Source organism: Anopheles nili, chromosome 2 (assembly GCF_943737925.1).
Source record: "Anopheles nili chromosome 2, idAnoNiliSN_F5_01, whole genome shotgun sequence".
NCBI classification, from domain to species: Eukaryota; Metazoa; Arthropoda; class Insecta; order Diptera; family Culicidae; genus Anopheles; species Anopheles nili.
Genome location: NC_071291.1, coordinates 55,504,200 through 55,520,714, shown reverse-complemented (window position 1 = coordinate 55,520,714; position 16,515 = coordinate 55,504,200). Strand labels below are relative to the sequence as shown.

The 16,515-nt window shown below is 49.9% G+C and overlaps 3 protein-coding genes across 3 annotated transcripts; 2 read left to right on the top strand and 1 right to left on the bottom strand.

Annotated features, from left to right (window-relative positions):
- The first annotated feature begins 361 nt into the window (after positions 1-361).
- On the top strand, positions 362-1,655 carry LOC128721280 (venom serine protease-like). The gene is made up of 2 exons (XM_053815017.1): positions 362-940; positions 1,006-1,655. The coding sequence occupies exons 1-2, from the start codon at positions 376-378 to the stop codon at positions 1,623-1,625; spliced, it is 1,185 nt and encodes a 394-aa protein (XP_053670992.1). The 5' UTR covers positions 362-375; the 3' UTR covers positions 1,626-1,655.
- LOC128721282 (venom serine protease-like) lies at positions 1,641-3,414 on the bottom strand. Its single transcript, XM_053815019.1, has 5 exons — positions 3,393-3,414; positions 2,815-3,041; positions 2,531-2,743; positions 2,345-2,453; positions 1,641-2,278 (listed from the first exon to the last, which is right to left on the bottom strand). The coding sequence occupies exons 1-5, from the start codon at positions 3,412-3,414 to the stop codon at positions 1,641-1,643; spliced, it is 1,209 nt and encodes a 402-aa protein (XP_053670994.1).
- Positions 3,415-6,872: 3,458 nt separating this feature from the next.
- On the top strand, positions 6,873-8,430 carry LOC128731793 (venom serine protease-like). Its single transcript, XM_053824933.1, has 5 exons — positions 6,873-7,094; positions 7,193-7,411; positions 7,500-7,602; positions 7,728-8,179; positions 8,251-8,430. Exons 1-5 carry the CDS (start codon positions 6,873-6,875, stop codon positions 8,428-8,430), a joined length of 1,176 nt encoding a protein of 391 aa, XP_053680908.1.
- Positions 8,431-16,515: the final 8,085 nt, after the last annotated feature.

The window sequence follows — 16,515 nt, the reverse complement described above, 5'->3', positions numbered from 1 at the left end:
GACATTTGGTCTACAGTGCTGTACACAGTATACTACACACAACAGCACATTAGCGCCCCTTGCGAACGATAGGGAAACTTTTCAAAGTTGGTATGTTCAAAATATTCAAACGTAATGATCAATTCGGTGTGTCAAGATCGAACGGGCTGAACAAATGAATCCTTGAGAACCATTTTGATATACGTTTATAGCTGTAGCACGCCTGAAATATATTCAAACAACGTTGCGCTTTGAAGCGTGCTGAAGGAAAGTTGTTTGTGCAGCTGGTGTTTGTTTTTGAATGCGAATGAATTGCTTGTTTACGGCACTTTCAAAAGCCTACACACAGGGAGATATAGTCCCCAAAGTGTGAAGGATTTTAATTCAGTCGAGACCATGAGCTGGTTTCAGGTGGCAGTGTTGATCGTGTTTTGCTGGGTATTTCCAGCTCACGCAGATTGGTTCGAGTCGTGTGATCGTCAGTTTCAGCTGGCAAATGTAGCCGATGTTACATTAAATTCTCCCTTCTACCCGGCAAACTATCCAGCGGGAAGCTCCTGCCGGTTTGTGGTACGTGCTCCACCAGGTTACACGATCCAAGCCACGTGCTTCCTCAACATGATCAACCCAGGAGCCCAATCCGGTGCTTGCACGACAGATTTCCTGTACATTTCCACCGAGGGTTTCGCGTCACCGGTTGGCAGTGAATATTTCTGCGGCAAGGGCAACGTTACGCGGCAGTCGCTGTTCAACAAGATGACAATCTCATACATTTCATCCAGCGGTACCAACTCGGGCTCGTTCACGTGCCGGTTAATTGTGCAGCCGCAGCAGTGCGATTGTGGGTGGTACAAAACGGCAAAAATCGTAGGTGGTAGCGCGGCAAGCGTTAACGAGTTTGCCTCGTTTGTGGGGTTGCTTGATCCGTTGACGGCGAACGTCTTCTGTTCCGGGGTTTTAAGTAAGTATGCTTCCCAAAAAGCTTCCATTCCTGTTGGTAATGCTCAAAATTCCTCTCCTTAACAGTCAGCCCTCGGTATGTGTTAACTGCAGCTCACTGCACGCACGCCATTCCAAGCGCGAGTCGAGTAAATGCCCTCGTTGGTGATCATGACTACCGGAGCGGACTGGATACTCCCTATTCAGCGATCTACAACATCGACCAGATCATTCCACACGAGGCGTATAACGAACAGACCCGTGACAACGACGTGGCGTTGTTGCGCACCGTCACTGAGGTGGACTTCAATCGGGGTGTGGGACCCATCTGTTTGCCCTTCATCTTCAACACGTACAGCTTCGCAGGTCTGTCGGTTGACATTGCAGGCTGGGGGACAACAACCTACGGTGGGCCCATGAGCACGGTCTTACTCAAGACAACCCTCAGTGTGCTCCCGAACAGCGGCTGTACGGCACCATACGTCAACGATCAGAAACTGTGCACTTTCGCCGTAGGTCGGGACTCCTGTCAGTACGATTCCGGAGGTCCTCTGTACCTGCGCGGAAGCCAACGCATGTACTCGATCGGGATCATTAGCTATGGGTCGGCATGTGCGGCTTCATCACCCTCAGTGGCGAGTCGCGTCACATACCACCTGAACTGGATCCGTCAGAAAACCCCCGACGTGTTATATTGCGTGAAATAAAGACAGCTGTGCGATTTATTGATAACAGTAGTTCCATTCGGGTGTGTTGTTCATGATCCACTGCGTGTAGTAAAGGACGTTTGTGCTGACACTCGGTGCACTTGTTGCGCACGCGATCCCGTATCCAATCGTTCCGAGAAGGTATGCTCGTTGGTTGTACGCATCGGTGTAGAACATCGGACCTCCCGAGTCACTCTGACAGGTGTCCTTGTTGGGAGTGAGCGTACACAACTGTTGCGTGGGCGAGTAACTTGGGTAAAGCGAAGTACACTGCGTTGGGTTGACGACCGTCAGTCCCACCTTCATCGGGACGTTGGATTTGGGAGCGCCATAATCGAGAGTACCCCAACCAACAGCCTCAAGCTGAACACCGACAAAAGAGGCACCAGTGAATTTGAGCGGAAGACATGCCGGTCCAACACCCGTGTTGAACAGTATCTCTGAGCGAGTTCGTACGATCGCGATGTCGTTGCTGCTGCTGGTGGCAGCTGAATTGTAGCCCTCGTGAATCTTAATGGAGGCGAGCAGTAGTAGAGCAGTGTAGGGTGTTTCCGATCCCGTCTTGATGTCGTGTTCTCCCACGAGCAGCGCCAGGTTGGGGAGTGATCTTCCCATATAGCAGTGAGCAGCCGTGACCGCGTGGTAGTTCGTTACTGAAATAGGACGTATTAGGAATCAGACACTTGAGTGTAAACCTGACAGCAAGAAGAGACGCCTACTGATCGTCGCACCGCAGAAGATTCCTTCACCACTCATCGACCCATCTACCAGGGCGGCCATCATAGGGAACTCGTTGACCAGCGTCTCCTCTCCGTTGACGATCTTGCGCTAATGAAAAATGGAACAGGGGAAGGGAAGAAGTTGATGAGCTTCCGGCCTACTTTGATGTTGACGATCGAACGAACCGTTCGACGCAATCCACACTGGCACTCGATCTTGGTGGCGGTGCAATAGAATCGTCCACCTTGCGTTGCTCCGGGAATCTGTAAGGCGACGACCAGCCTGTTCGAGGTAGACTCGGTGTTGAGCACACCAGTGCCACAGTAGGCCTGTCCGTCGGAGAGACTGCTTTGTCCCGTCTTCGACACCACCAGTCGATCGGTGTTGCAAGAGGTGCTCTGGAAGATGACGGCAGACGGGTTTTAGACGATTATATTCTGCTCGAGAACCCGCCGGTTGGAGTTCTCACCATTGGCAAGGAAACGTCACTGCAAGCGAGAGCAATCCGTGAGCCTTGGGTTGTGCTCAGCGTCCATCGGCATTGCGTATAAGCCGGATAGAATCCACCGTAGTACGGCGAGTAGATCGAGAACGACTGTCCGCTGGTGACATCGAGCGCATAGTCACAACCGGCGTACTGAGCACTGGTGAGATTCGCAACGTCAAGCACGATGCAAACAAGCCATAAAACCGCTCCTGGAAGAGAACGGCGAGGTTTACGGAGAAAAGTCTTGGTTAAATGTTTGCTCAAAACCTGCCCCCCCCCCGGTAGATGCCGGTACCGAGAACTCGCTGGTAGGTACTTCCGAGGCTGACCTTCGCGAAGGCGCTTTCGCGTGAAAGTCACCAAAATGGCGCAGCTTCCGCAAACCGACACGAACAAACCAGCTCATTAGCCGGTGCGCACTCGAGCGCCCTTTAATTTGCAGATCACCAGGAAGTGATATTTAATTACGGTACGGAAGCAATCAATGAATTCCGCCCGCATCTTCCCACCCACCCCTACAACCTAGCGTACTTCCGGTACCGACTGGCTCGGCTATTTACCGAAAGATAATTTTAAATCCATTTTCGTTATCCGTTTGTTCGTCTTCTTCTTCTTCTTCGTCGTCGTCGTCGTCACTCCGCTTGTGGAACCAGTGATGGTTTATTTTCTTCACTTTCTCCTGTTTCCGGTGCCAAGAAATGCGACTTCCGTTGGTTATTAATTCGAGCCTCGACCGCTCCCACGTGCTGTCTGTTTCCAGGCCGAGGGGGCCAGAAGTGAAATGAATATTTAGCGCTCACTTATTAGTCGTTCTGTTTTTATTCTATTCTCATTGTGCTTTTCCCTGAGGCGGTGGAAATTCGCGCGCCGGAAAAGCGCCCTCGAATGACTGCCGTTTCCACTACACAACACTCCCGATTGGGTGGTGACCTGAGCTTGCCCTGTGCCCTTTTTTTTTTGGGACGGTGATTTTCGACCGAACGCGCCTGAATTAAACTGCGGGTGCTGGCGAACCCCTACTGGCCGCTACTGAACCGCTCGGGATAATTTCTTTTGCGTTTATAGTGCCCATTCCTTGGTCGGACTCGGCCGGCCCCCTTCGCGGATCGGAGACTGCAAGCGGATAAAGATAACCAGATAAGCGCCCAGTTGGGGATGGCGAATGCTGGGAAATGTTTATTTCCTTCTCGGTTCTGCTGACATGGGTCAGCTTTTTTTTTTATTCGAAGCGAGAGGAAGCCCGGATTCGGGTGTCGGTGGGTGTGCCCTATTGTGCAGTCGTAAAGATAAAACAAGTAAATATACTATTTATATATTTATCTTTATACACGCAGACGAAAAGCGGAATCAAATTGATAGTGAGTGAGATTTTATTTGCGCCCAGATGACGGGGGGTGAGAATTTTCATTTCATTTCGTAGCAAAACTTTCGAATTCTTTTAGTGGGCATGCTTGCAATCGTCCCTTTCGCTGGGGGATGAAAGCGTAAATTGCGTAGGGAAGGAAAAATTCCTTCCCTTCCCGAGCGCCATTACTGGGGGTCCTCGTGGAAAGGGAAGCGAGAAGGAATCTCGAGAGGGAGCGTTTATAGTTTCGCATAGTTCAGCCCTGCCTGGGTGTTTGTGTGAATATGTGGGTCACATTCTATCACGTGGCTTTCTGGAGGGGCAGCATGGCGGTTAGTTTTAAGGCAGCAGCAACATATTGAAATGAAACAAACAAAAAAGCGTAGATTAAAAAATCCGCCCAGTCACAACGATATCTTTCAGCAAATGGTGTGCAAATGTTCGGTGAACCAAAAAATGGGGTCAAAAAAGTGAGAAGAATGGCGTATTTTGCTCGCTTCCTAGTGAGATGAGCTTTTTCTCCCCCAGCTTTGATAACAGCCTATAATGGAGGGGGCGTGCAAAATGGGTTAGGATTATTACCGAATACTTTTTTGCTGCTGCTGCTGCTGCTGCTACTGCCGCTCCTAATCTCTCAAACGTAGGCTTATAGAAAAGCGTCCTTCATCAAGCGCCGTAGCAAAAACTGGACGGGTCATGAAAGCCTCTCGCTTTGAGAGGGTAATTCGGATGTTAACAAATGGGACGTGTTCGCAAACAGATAAGAGGCGCACCGAAATTCAAAGAAGACAAGCACGCAGACAGCACACGCACGCTAAACGGGGTGTGGGTGTGTGTGATAAGACATTTGGGAGGGGTTGAAAGGTACATTTTTGCATATCATCACGCGCCCCCGGGTGCAATACAGTGGTGGGTTTTATGCGCCCCGAACAATCATCCCCTATTTCGTTTGGGAGAAATTAGGAATGGATTTTAAAGCGTTGGCGGGATAAAAGGGTTTTTGTGGATAACGCGAACAACGAATGTGTGTGAACTTCTCCCTACACGAGGTCCTGTACTAGGCATACCCATCGAAGCATGCCAATCACATCTCGCGCTTGATGAACAATTCACTGTTAAACGCAAAATCGAGTGAAAACAAGGGCTACTGAGTTATGCCTTCGCAATCGCATTATGCGCAAGAGAAATTGCCCATTGTTGGTGGATTACGATTACACAGAGGCAGGAAATCGTTTGACAAAAATTTAATTTTACGCTCAACTAATTTGACGAAAATTTACGATCTTTTCCACGCGTTTCCCAGGTCTTACCCATTTGGAACGTAAATATTGAATTTAATTGCAGTGAAGCGCGGAATAAAGTCGAAAAAATAAAAACAGTAACGAAAACAAAAGAAAAAAAAAACGACCCCGAAGCTGATTACGAATCCGCGAACCGGTTTTGCCGCGCTAATGGATGGAAAATTTAATGCCACTTGTTTCGGTGCTTGAAATTATTAAATCGCCCCGGATACCGATGGGGATATTTTGTTTTTTTGCTGCCTGTTTGTGTGGTTTAGGTGTGCACAAAGAACAATCGCGCTGAAATGCGAATGTAAATTAATAGTTTTTTTTCACAACGAAGGCTCTTCTGCCAGTAAAGCCTTCCGAATTGGGTCGGTTGGGTTGCATAGTGGTAGAGCCACGCCAACGCAACCTGCAGTACGGCCCATCCGACCGTAAATGATGCGGCAGTAAAAATCCCACGGGCTCTGCTGAGGCGTGCATTACGTGGTGATGATTTATGGAACCGTTTTCAGCTTCATTGATTCACCGGTGGGGCTTCCGAGGGCTTCCGGTGAGTTGCCCAGAGGGAGAATTGTTGAGTGAGAGAAAAAAAGAAAATAAATTGTACAGTTTTTACAATGATCCGCCATGGTCGGGTCCCGCTGAAGGGCTCAAAATAGAGAGCGCATCCTTTATGCTGGTGGGTGAATATGTATACACACGCCGGTATTAACAAAGAACGTGTTGATTGAAAGGGAGCAACAAAAAACGGACCATTGCAGTTTCGGACAATTTTTTTTTACCCTGCGTTATTTAAAGCTCTCTGCATTAAAGATCCCTTTTTCCACCGATCCTGGGTGGGTGACTCGCGACAAGCGCGAATCGATTAATTTGAGCGTTCATCTACCGCAGGCCACATGTTCGGCAGGTCACCTCCGTAATCGAGCTGAAGCTAGAGGGAGCTTTTTCCACCCATCGTCCTATGGAACGTTTGATCGAGCGTTTGTGTCACTTTTCACCCACACACGGTGGAAAGCCATCCATCCGGGGCATGGCATGCGACATAGGAAGGGTCCAATTTTAGACTACGTCAATCAAAAAATAATCAAAAAACTAACCTTCCCTCGCTTCACATAGAAGGGGGAACCGGTTCTGCCAAACTTGCGCCCAGACGCCTGCCCCCCAAACAGGGGTGTTATTTATGCTTCCTGCTTGCAGCCGGTTGCAGCATTGTTGCGCTTTCCGATCGTTGATAGGGCGGGTTCTAGCTCCACCTTGCGGGCCACAGCGAACGTATTTAAGTATGCAAAGTACACCGCTGGCTCGTTAGTGCGCTGCGTGCGGTGGGAATTCACGCGTGGGTTCGGGTGTTTTTCTGCGTTTTTCGCACAATTCACGTTCCTTTAAAAACGCCCCAACGCACCGGAACAATGTGGCTAAAATTGGTGCGCCTGCTGGTCGCGTGTGCCGGCGTACGCCTCGTGCAAGGCCAGTGTTCGTTTACGCTCGATATGAAGTTCGGTTCGGTGTATCAGCTTATCTCGCCCCAGTATCCATCGAATTACCCGCCCAACCTACAGTGCACGTACTTCATCCGGGCACCTTACGGGTACCGGATCGCGCTCGATTGTCCCACGTTCCAGGTGCCTAGTGTGAGTGGCCAACCGAAGCCTAGTGGCTAGCGGATAGAGCGCAGGTTTTTTTTGTGTGTGTTTTAAATGTCTTTCTTTCGTGGTTGCACCCAAAATAGAGCACCAACTGCAGGCTGGACTCGTTCATGGTGTCCCGCGGTGGCCTAACGGACTTCTCCGATGCGTACACCTACTGCGGGGCTGGTGAACTGCATGAGAAATCGAACGCCAACCGTCTGACGTTGCGCCTGACGTCGGCCCCGACAAGCACCGGGGGGAAGATTTTATGCAATCTAAGCATCCCTCAGCAGAGCTGCGAATGCGGGCGTAAAAAAACGGTGAGCCAACGGCGTTTTCCCGCGTTTTCGGTATCTCCAATGGTTACTTTGTGATTTCTCTCTACTACCCACGGGCGAATCCCCCTAGCAACGCATCGTAAACGGAGTCGAAACGGCTGTCAATGAGTTCCCGATGATGGCGGCTCTGATCGATGTCAAAACGAAAACTGTCATTTGTGGTGCCACTATCGGTGAGTAGAATTGCAGCCGCTGGTTCCAAAATTACCCGGTACATGTCGATTTTTCCCTCTCAACCTTAACCCTGAACCCCGTTTCCGGGTGGGGGATGCACGTGCCCCTATTTTCCGCACTCCAGTCACCAACGAGTACGCGCTGACGGCGGCCCACTGTCTGTTGCAGCGCGCGACGAACGATACGGTGCTGCTGGTGGGTGATCATAACCTTAAAACCGGAAGCGACACCAGCTACTCGCAGGTGTACGTGTTGGCGCAGTTCCTGAGTCACTCGGGCTTCACGCTTAAGCCGGTGGCGAATGATATCGCGCTGGTGCGCACGCAACAACCGATCCAGTACAATCCCGGCGTTGGTCCGGTTTGTCTACCGTGGCGCTACACGACGGAGTCCTTCGACGGTAGCAGGGTCGAGGCGACTGGTTGGGGTGACCTCGATTTCGGAGGTCCTCGGGCTGAGGCGCTCAACAAGGTGCAACTGACCGTTGTCGGAAATGGCGAGTGTTCTCGCAGGGTTGGATTGACGGTGCCGTATCAGCAGCTCTGCACCTTCACCAGTAACCGGGACACGTGTCAGGTAAGAGGTGGTGGATTTTTTGAGTTTCCCAAAAAGTCCTGGAGATTGAACAGAGATTCGTTTACCATTAGGCTGATTCCGGAGGACCACTGTTCTACACAAACGCCACAACCGGGCTGCTGTACAACGTGGGCATCGTAAGCTATGGGTACGCGTGTGCGACAGATCGACCTAGCGTTAATACGAGAGTCACCGAGTTCCTGGACTGGATTATGGCCAACACGCCTACGTCGTTCTACTGCTACCAGTGACATGCTTCTACAAGCTTTTTTAGAGACGCTCCAAACACCCAACACTCCAGATGGTGCCCGGATGGGGCGCCGGAGTGAAGGGAAAGTAAATATATACACAGAAATGAAAATTGAAAACGATATGTTTGGGAAAGATGATTTGCTGCCCTTGTTTGGTGGAGTAAAATCCCACCGAGATGCAACGCTCGCAGAAGCGCCGCATCCTCTGTTCGTTGTGACCGGAGTAATGACAAATTGTTTTTCCTAATTTTATGGAAAATAAATGCAACTTTCCGTGTCCCCGCGATGGGAAGGACGCTTCGGGGTGGCGTGTCGGTCCATGGTTTCGGTCTCCGGGACGAACCCATCGTCGAGAGTACGCTCGCTTTCCGGACACGGTACGGACGTCCGAGCTGGGTCGAAAATCTGTCCGTACGGTCGGGAAAACCGGAAGCAAACGAAGGCCCACAACATGAAGTAGAAGATGAAAAGAAAAAAAAACAGCCCCACCTCGTTGCCACCCGAAAGCAGCGAATAAATATTAAAACCAACTGTTACAGACAGCGGGCTCGAGAAGCGAATCGCGCCCAGTGGTAGATTTATGCAGCCCCACCACGAATCCGGCTGCTGTTGGGGTTGCATCCTCCCTCACCACTGGACAAAAAGGTGTAGGTGTCTTTCGCGACGATGCGAAATGCAAAAGCCCCGGATTGACTTTATCCGAAACCCGGTTACAACTCACCCACCCACCACCCACCAAATAGTCGGTTTTCCTGAGCGGTCCACAAAAAGACGCGAGTTTTTCTTCTGGGCTCAGGCAAAAGGGCTCGCACCCAGGCCCGATCGCTCGGTCGTCTGTGACTGAGCTGTTGGGCGTGTTCCGGGAGTGCTGACGGTTTGTTCCCGCCGAAGGACCAAACGGGACACACACACACACACGTCCTACGGGGGTGTGTACGTGCGTGTTTTTGTGTCCTACCATGGCATCGGGATATTTCCAGCACCGGAGGTTTCCACGTCTGCTGCTGAAGCCGACTTGCAAGCCGTGTTGCAAAAAGTGTGTAATGAACAACAATGCGCCCATGGTTCCGATGGTCCACGGTGGCGTACGAAAGAGGCCGGGGACTCGGGCGCACAAGGAATTAGCGTGGAAATGATAGTACATCACGACGGTGCCGGCTGTGCTGCTCGAGAAACGCGAGAGTGAGTGAAAGAGAGAGGCGAACGAGGCCATGATGCATTGTGTAGCTGGTTCGCCGGCCGTGATGTCGGCAACGCAGCATTCCGGGTGGAGTTTTTATTTATGGTTCGAAAGCGCGAGGTTTCATGCCGACGAATGCATCCGCTTCCACGAGGCCCTGTTTTGGAGGAAGAAAACGCGCGCGCGCGCTCGCAAGGACGTAGGGACAAAAATAAAACAAAAAAAATAGAAATCGTGGAGCCGACCGAAAAGCTATTCACCGTTGAATTTATTGCAGATTGTTGCAACTGTTTTTACACCAACATTTGATGCATTTCAATTGGGATGCAAGCGCCCGGGTGTGGCCGAAACGTCCGTTGGCGTCGTGTTTTGCTTTCGAGAGCTTTCAAACCACACCGGCCAACGCGAGCCGCTGCGATTTTATTTCCCGGCACGGTCCGTTTCGGTTGCGTCCCGGTGGGTCCTTTTGTTCCGTACGTTGGTTCGTTATTTTTTTTTGCGGGGGCGCGTTGTGTGATAAGAATATTTTGACAGAAGGTTAACGAAAATCGCTCATTTTACAAACGCGTACCGACGACGGTGGTGCTCGCCGCGTGGTGGGCATACAAATGGAAATCCTCGCACCATCGTGGGGGTAAAAAAAAAACCCGTTGCAAAAAGAAGGCATTCGAAAAGGAAACAAAACGACAAGAAAACCGGCATGTCCAACCGGAACGGAAACGGAACGCATAGCAACGAGCTAACCCTTGCCCTCCCTTTTGCTGACGGGCTAACGGGTTTAAAGGATCGAGATTTTGGGGTGAACCCGCCGTCCCCGCCATCCCTTTCCATGAATGCGGAATTTATCGTTTTCATTAGTGCGCCACGGGAATTGAAAGCAACGCGTGGAAAGTCGGAAGGGTGTTCGGGAATCGTAATCGGGCAAAAAAGAAGAACAGCAAAAAAAATGATGGGGGGCTTTGGGAATTTTTCGATACCGTCCATAAATGGCGCTCTGGAAAAGCGGTCCGGCAATGAATCACGGCACGCTGCGTGTGTGTGTGTGTGCGTGCGTAAGTTGCAGCGCGTATGATGAATGGCTCCGGGAGGGACATTTCGGGACCTGGGCCTGGGTGGTTGTGAATAATGCATCCGCTTTACTTATTGAATAATGGATCGAACCGTGCTCGAGGGCCTAAAAACCTTAGATTTCTGATGTGATGGAAAGATGCGCGCTTGGGATTGAATAGAAAAACAACCTCCACGTTTGATGAAATGGCAAAGAAATGCCTAAAATCTCCTTAAACAACGTACGGCACCTTTCGCCGGCTTATCAGCGGGCGCTAATTGACACTCAACTCGCAATTAGTGTCAATTTTATTGACACCCATTCAGCACCAGACCCCGATGAGTTATTACGCCCCGAGTAATTGCGACCATTCACACGGGCACGGTTGCCTTTTTGCCACGTAACTCCTCACCGGGTTGAGCGACTAAAACACTCCGCTTCCCGGACATGCTCGAATCGCCGCTGGGGTCAGTTAATTATCTGTGCCCCTTCCGGGAAACGGTGCTTTTGGCGAAAAATCAATTACCGGCGTGCAATGGTAGGATCTGCTTGCGATGTTCGTCGTCCCTTTTTACCGATGGCGTCAATGGCGCGCGGTGTGGCAACGGCTTTTACAAACAAAATTATCCTAATCCAACCGTTTAGTAGTGTCGAATCGATTCTGGGATGAGAGGACGGCGTGGTCGGAAAATTAGGGTGTCACCATTCAACCCGGAGCACTAACGGTTACGATGGCTGTGACATTCACCACGGACACCGGGTTGTCGTCGTTAAAGTGTCGTTTCGATTACACCACCCGGCCCCGGGCATTGGAGCTGCTTTTCTTTTTTTGTTTTCGATCCTCCCAAACCGTCGGGCAACAGGACCTTCGACGCATGTAGGTTCATGCTTTCTGTCCACCTGTCGCGAGTGGGTGGGCCCCAATGTGAAAGCGGTTTTGCGAAGCGTTTCATTACCGGAACCGGTTCCGCTCGTGTGGTGGCGGTTGCTGCTGTTCACTTCACCGGCCACGCGCGCTCCATCGATGCATGGTGAAGTGAAATTTCATTATGTGCCAGTGAAATATCGTAATCTCGACTACCCATGGTGGAAAATTTGCGGCCAAGAGATGTGAGCCGAAGCGGCGGTTGAAGCGCCAACGGAAAGAAACCAACTTCGACTCCCGTTCGAGTCAGCGGTTGTGGGTTTTTCCGCTGCCTTTTTTGTGTGTGTGTTTCGCGCGTGTCCTCTTTTTGTGCCGTTTCTCTTTTAAATACACACGCCCATTCGCCGCGAAGCGTATCGGCATCGCGTGTGCGTGAATAGACGCGTGACTGAAGCAAGCAATGGCGGCTCTAGGATGTTTCGTTAATGGATTAAATTAAAATAAATAACGAGCAACAATGACGTGGAAATGACAAAAGTTTTGCGCGCGCGTGCGTTCGTCCTTAAAGCGCTACAAGCTGTCGCCTTTTGATGCGCACCGGAGGCTGGTTTTAAGGCGCGGGAAAACATGAGGCCCGGGAAAACGCGGGCGCTCACACAAAAATCTGCCGCACATGCTTTAAATTAAGGGTGAAAGGGTCCACAACCACCGCGCCACGTCGACTTTTGGTGGTGTGCTTTTTATTTTCCTTTTACTCTCCCCCACACGCTCGTACGTTGGCTTCTGCGGGCTTTGATTTATGGGTGATAATTAAATTGAAATCCGAAAATTTAATTGTTTCCTCCCGTGTACCATCGGGTGAGGTAGCGTTGGCCACAGGAAGCGACGTGGCCGGGGTCGGGTTTTATTTGCATACACTGTATACGGCCTGTGTGTGTGTGTGTGTGTGATTGCACCCCAAAAGAGGTGGAAGCTTCCGTGCAGCGAAAAGTGCGAAATGAGAGATGAAATTTATGTATTTTATATCTGCACGTTCGTTCGGACTATATTGGGATTCTTCGTCAGCGGAAAAATAAAAGCATAGCCGCACTGGTTAATCGGCCCCCGGCAGCGTTTGCTGCGATTCCGCATCATACTCAGTGCGTTGCCATTGCGACATAATTGTTGTGTTTTTTTTTCTGTTGCCCTGCGCTCATGTTTATCTTTTTCCTCTTTCACTAGCTGGGCGTTATTGCTATCTTTTTCACTTTCGATCCGATGCGATGGAGGCGCCTGGTGCCGTATGGCATGGCAGCTTCGACTGGCCCGGCGTTGATGTTGAGATTTTTGTCAATTGAATTAATTGCACCCGGACCGGGTTCGCAGCGTGCCGTGGCCAGTCTGGCCGGACATGGCGGCACGTCCTTCTGGGTTATTGATGAGCCGGAGACACGCAGACGCCCGTGCCGCCGTTTGCTGTAGCTCGCGGTCTGATTGGGTTTGGGAGGCGAGTGAAATAGTAATCAATTAATTACCGCTCGTAACTGGGTGCTTCGGGTTGCGAGTTGTTGCCGGATATGTGTAGGTAAAATCGTAAACGCTGAACCAGCGCGGTATATGAACGGGTAAATTGATTTCATGTATCTCTGACAGCACGGAAGAATTTAGGACCACGGAGAAATCGCCTTTTTTTCAAGAAATAACCTGCAAAGGAAATGTTGGATCACAGTGGATAGTGTAATGGGTAGCATAAGCTTGTTTTTAGTGTTTTTTTCACGAGAAATGAGCCTTGTTGGTTAATTGAATATAAATCGTACGTCAATATTTCATGAGCCTCTGGCGTGGAATTTTCCAAACAAGAATTTCAAGGAGCTTTTTTTTATTTTAATGTTTATTAAAAGTACATTTCAATTAATAGTTTTCCGTCGACTGCTTTAACTAAGGATTAACTGTTACAAGATGCGCTGAGTTAAGCGATAACAACAAATTAATTACACGCAACCCCGAGCGAGTGCTGTTCATGTTTGTTCGCAAAATGTTTGCTCCTTTCGGTCCTTCTCGGTGCAATTACACCTGATTGGTGTTATTATTGCACCGGGACCGCTTGGTCGTTGGACGCACCGGTGAAGAGGCAAACATGTGTTTTATGTTGAATGTAAATCATCGCCGTCGATGCGATGGTTCCACCATCGTGTGCCTTGCTTACATTTCGTCGATTCGTTCTCTGGTTTCCGAGAACGGAGCGAACTTTTGATTGAATTTCGTCATCGGAAGCAGCAAAACATGCAGCACGAGCGTATAATGGGACGTAGGCGAGCCGGAGGCTTAGTAGCAGCAGCAGCAGGAGCAGCCGGTGGGCGGTTGGTTCAAAATGGCAGCAATTGATGTAAAGTGCCGCTTGTCGTCGTTTATATTTACTTAAACGGTCCTTTCCGACCAATCACCGGGTGAATGTGGCTCATTTTTTGGGACCCTCCCCCAGTCTTTCGGCAGGCCGTAAAATGTGTAAACATGTTAACATTTTTTTTGTATCTGTTTACCCAAACACACACACACACCCACCCACCCACTCATACACACTCCCGCGCTCGATCAGATTCGCTTTAAACGGTTCCTCGATCCGTGCTGGAAGTGGCGGAAAATAATAATAAAAAAGAAGATGAAAAAAAAACTGTCTCCGAATTGAAATATGCATTATGGATGGGAGCCCGAGTGTGGATGGATGGATTTTTCACCGAGAACGCGCGGGATGGTCGTGGATGTGGAGCGTTGGAAAAGTTACAAATCTAACTTAACTTCCTCGGGCGCCTCCACCGGAGCTGGGCTGGGAAAGTAAGCTGCCACGCTGGAGGGTGGTTGACGGTGGGTGAGAAATCGAAAAACTTTCACCACTCACTGCACGCTATTTGGCGCCATTTGGCACGGCGATCGCTGCACGGATGATTCATGGACATCCGCCGGCGGGCGGTCGAAATGGATGGGTGGGCAGGCAGCCATGCGTGAAAATTTGATGAGCACCTAATACTGGTAAGTGACGCGACGAGTCAGACGACGGGTGACGGGCCGGATACTTACGCACGGTACGTTTTTTTTCTTCTTCGATTTATCTTCCACGCGCGTTCCGCCATTTCTGTTTGCCCACGTGAGCCGCGCTGTTCGATCAATTTCGCTTTATTAATCATGCAAATAGACCGGTAACGGGGGACTTGTATTTGCGTGCGTACGTTCGCCGAGATTCCCGGTGGGTTGGCTGTAAATGAAGATAGACTGTAACTGAACGGGACGATGGTTGGGAACAAACGCTACGCAACGGTTAACGTGAACCATATATTTATTTGATCTGCGCAATGCACGCGTACAAATGACAAAGAATATATAAACCATCTCTCACTCCTGTATTACTCCAGGCGCATATGCCTGGACGCACCCGGCAATGATTAGAAGGCTCGTTTTCAGCTCGTTCTCTACTTTTATACCTCTTTTGCACAGTTCTTTTTTAAACTTTTTTTTTGCCAAACATGGATCAATCAAACGCGATGTTTAGATTTCTCCTAATGGGAGAAACATTTGCAGCTGTGTGCGATGGTGTTTCGCATGATTTGCTTCCATCCCAGGGATCGACATTCGCAAATAGTTGCTAGTGTCCTGAACGGTTTCGGTCTCGGAGGAAAGGGGACAAAACACACTTCACCCGTATCGGTTTCGTTGCATTTTTCCACCCTCGGAAAAAAAACACGGTATGGCGATTTGCAATGCGCTCCAATCAACGCCAGTTGGCTCGATGATCGATAGTGGAACCGTTTAGGAACTGCAAATAAAAAGTTCAAATTCATTCTTTAAAAAAAATATGGTCGGACAGATTAAAGGCGAATCCCGGGACATGTGTCCTTAGCTGTCATGATTTTTTTGCTCTCGTTTCGTTGGGCCATTAGAGAGGACATGTGTCGTTTGTAGCAGAAGTTTGCTGTTTGTGGGTGTCTCCGATAAATCAGTGTCATGGGGGCGTTTGCCTAATGCGATGGCAAGGGCATCGCAAATCACCTCGATCAAGCGCAGGTAAACAGATGCAGAACTGTGCCCGTGATTCTCTTCTTAAACAAGTTTAAATAAATAAATATAGTTGTTTTTTTCTTCTTCTTACGTTAAATCCCAAACGGGAGTTTGTTATGACTGTCTAACTCCTCGACGTGGTGTTCTATACACGTTCCTACGTCTAGTAAGTAAACAACACGCGTTCAAGGATCGGTGTTGACTCTCCAACACTTGACATGGACACTCGAACGTAAACAAAATGGAGGGCAAGTTTCTCCTGAGAAAGAAAACTTTGACTTCCTTCTTTAGCCTCATACTGTGGCCGGCTTGTAGTGAGCCGGATGTCCTGATAAGCTATTTTCTTCTCTCTCTCTCTCTCTCTCTCTCTCCCCAGATGTTTTCCATTTCCTCTCACAGCCCTTGCACACGCACGCAACCGTTTGAACCCTCTGGGAATGTGGAGAAAGTTCCGACAAACGCCATCGCTGCCCGATGGTCCCTGCGTTTACGAATATTGCTATTGAATAGTTAGCAATTAGTTCCCTCCGGTTTTGAATGGAGCCACATTTTCCCACCCTCCCTCCGGTGGGATTCGGGGGGGGGCCAAAAGTTTACTCCTTCCCGGATGTTTGCACCGTTCTCACCGTTCACTGCCGAACAAGGACGAGAGTGATCGATGACGAACGCCCCGAAACTGATACAGAGCGCCATCTGGCGGGCAGGCGCCATCTAACGAGTCCTTATTGTGCTGTTGGTTTTTCCCGGAAAAGTTCGCCCCCCCCCATGGCGAGGATGCATTTTTCATTGCACCCTTCGCAACCCGCACAATCACGGTCCCGGGCTTCGTTGTCGTCGTCATCGAACCGGCAGGTGGCAAGTGTCGTGAATAATGAATGCCGGAAAAGTTTAACATAATTTTCCTTGCCCTCCGGCGCGCGCGTGTGTGTGTTTGGGTGCTGCAGGAGTGAAGGAGTTTTCCTT

Coding starts and splice junctions, on each gene's coding strand:
- LOC128721280 (XM_053815017.1), top strand. CDS start 376: ATGAGCTGGTTTCAGGTGGCAGTGTTGATCGTGTTTTGCTGGGTATTT. Junction 941..1,005: donor CTTCTGTTCCGGGGTTTTAA/GTAAGTATGCTT, acceptor TCTCCTTAACAG/TCAGCCCTCGGTATGTGTTA.
- LOC128721282 (XM_053815019.1), bottom strand. CDS start 3,414: ATGGATTTAAAATTATCTTTCG. Junction 2,454..2,530: donor AGTGTGGATTGCGTCGAACG/GTTCGTTCGATC, acceptor ATTTTTCATTAG/CGCAAGATCGTCAACGGAGA. Junction 2,279..2,344: donor CTTCTGCGGTGCGACGATCA/GTAGGCGTCTCT, acceptor GTCCTATTTCAG/TAACGAACTACCACGCGGTC.
- LOC128731793 (XM_053824933.1), top strand. CDS start 6,873: ATGTGGCTAAAATTGGTGCGCCTGCTGGTCGCGTGTGCCGGCGTACGC. Junction 7,603..7,727: donor CATTTGTGGTGCCACTATCG/GTGAGTAGAATT, acceptor TCCGCACTCCAG/TCACCAACGAGTACGCGCTG. Junction 8,180..8,250: donor GTAACCGGGACACGTGTCAG/GTAAGAGGTGGT, acceptor GTTTACCATTAG/GCTGATTCCGGAGGACCACT.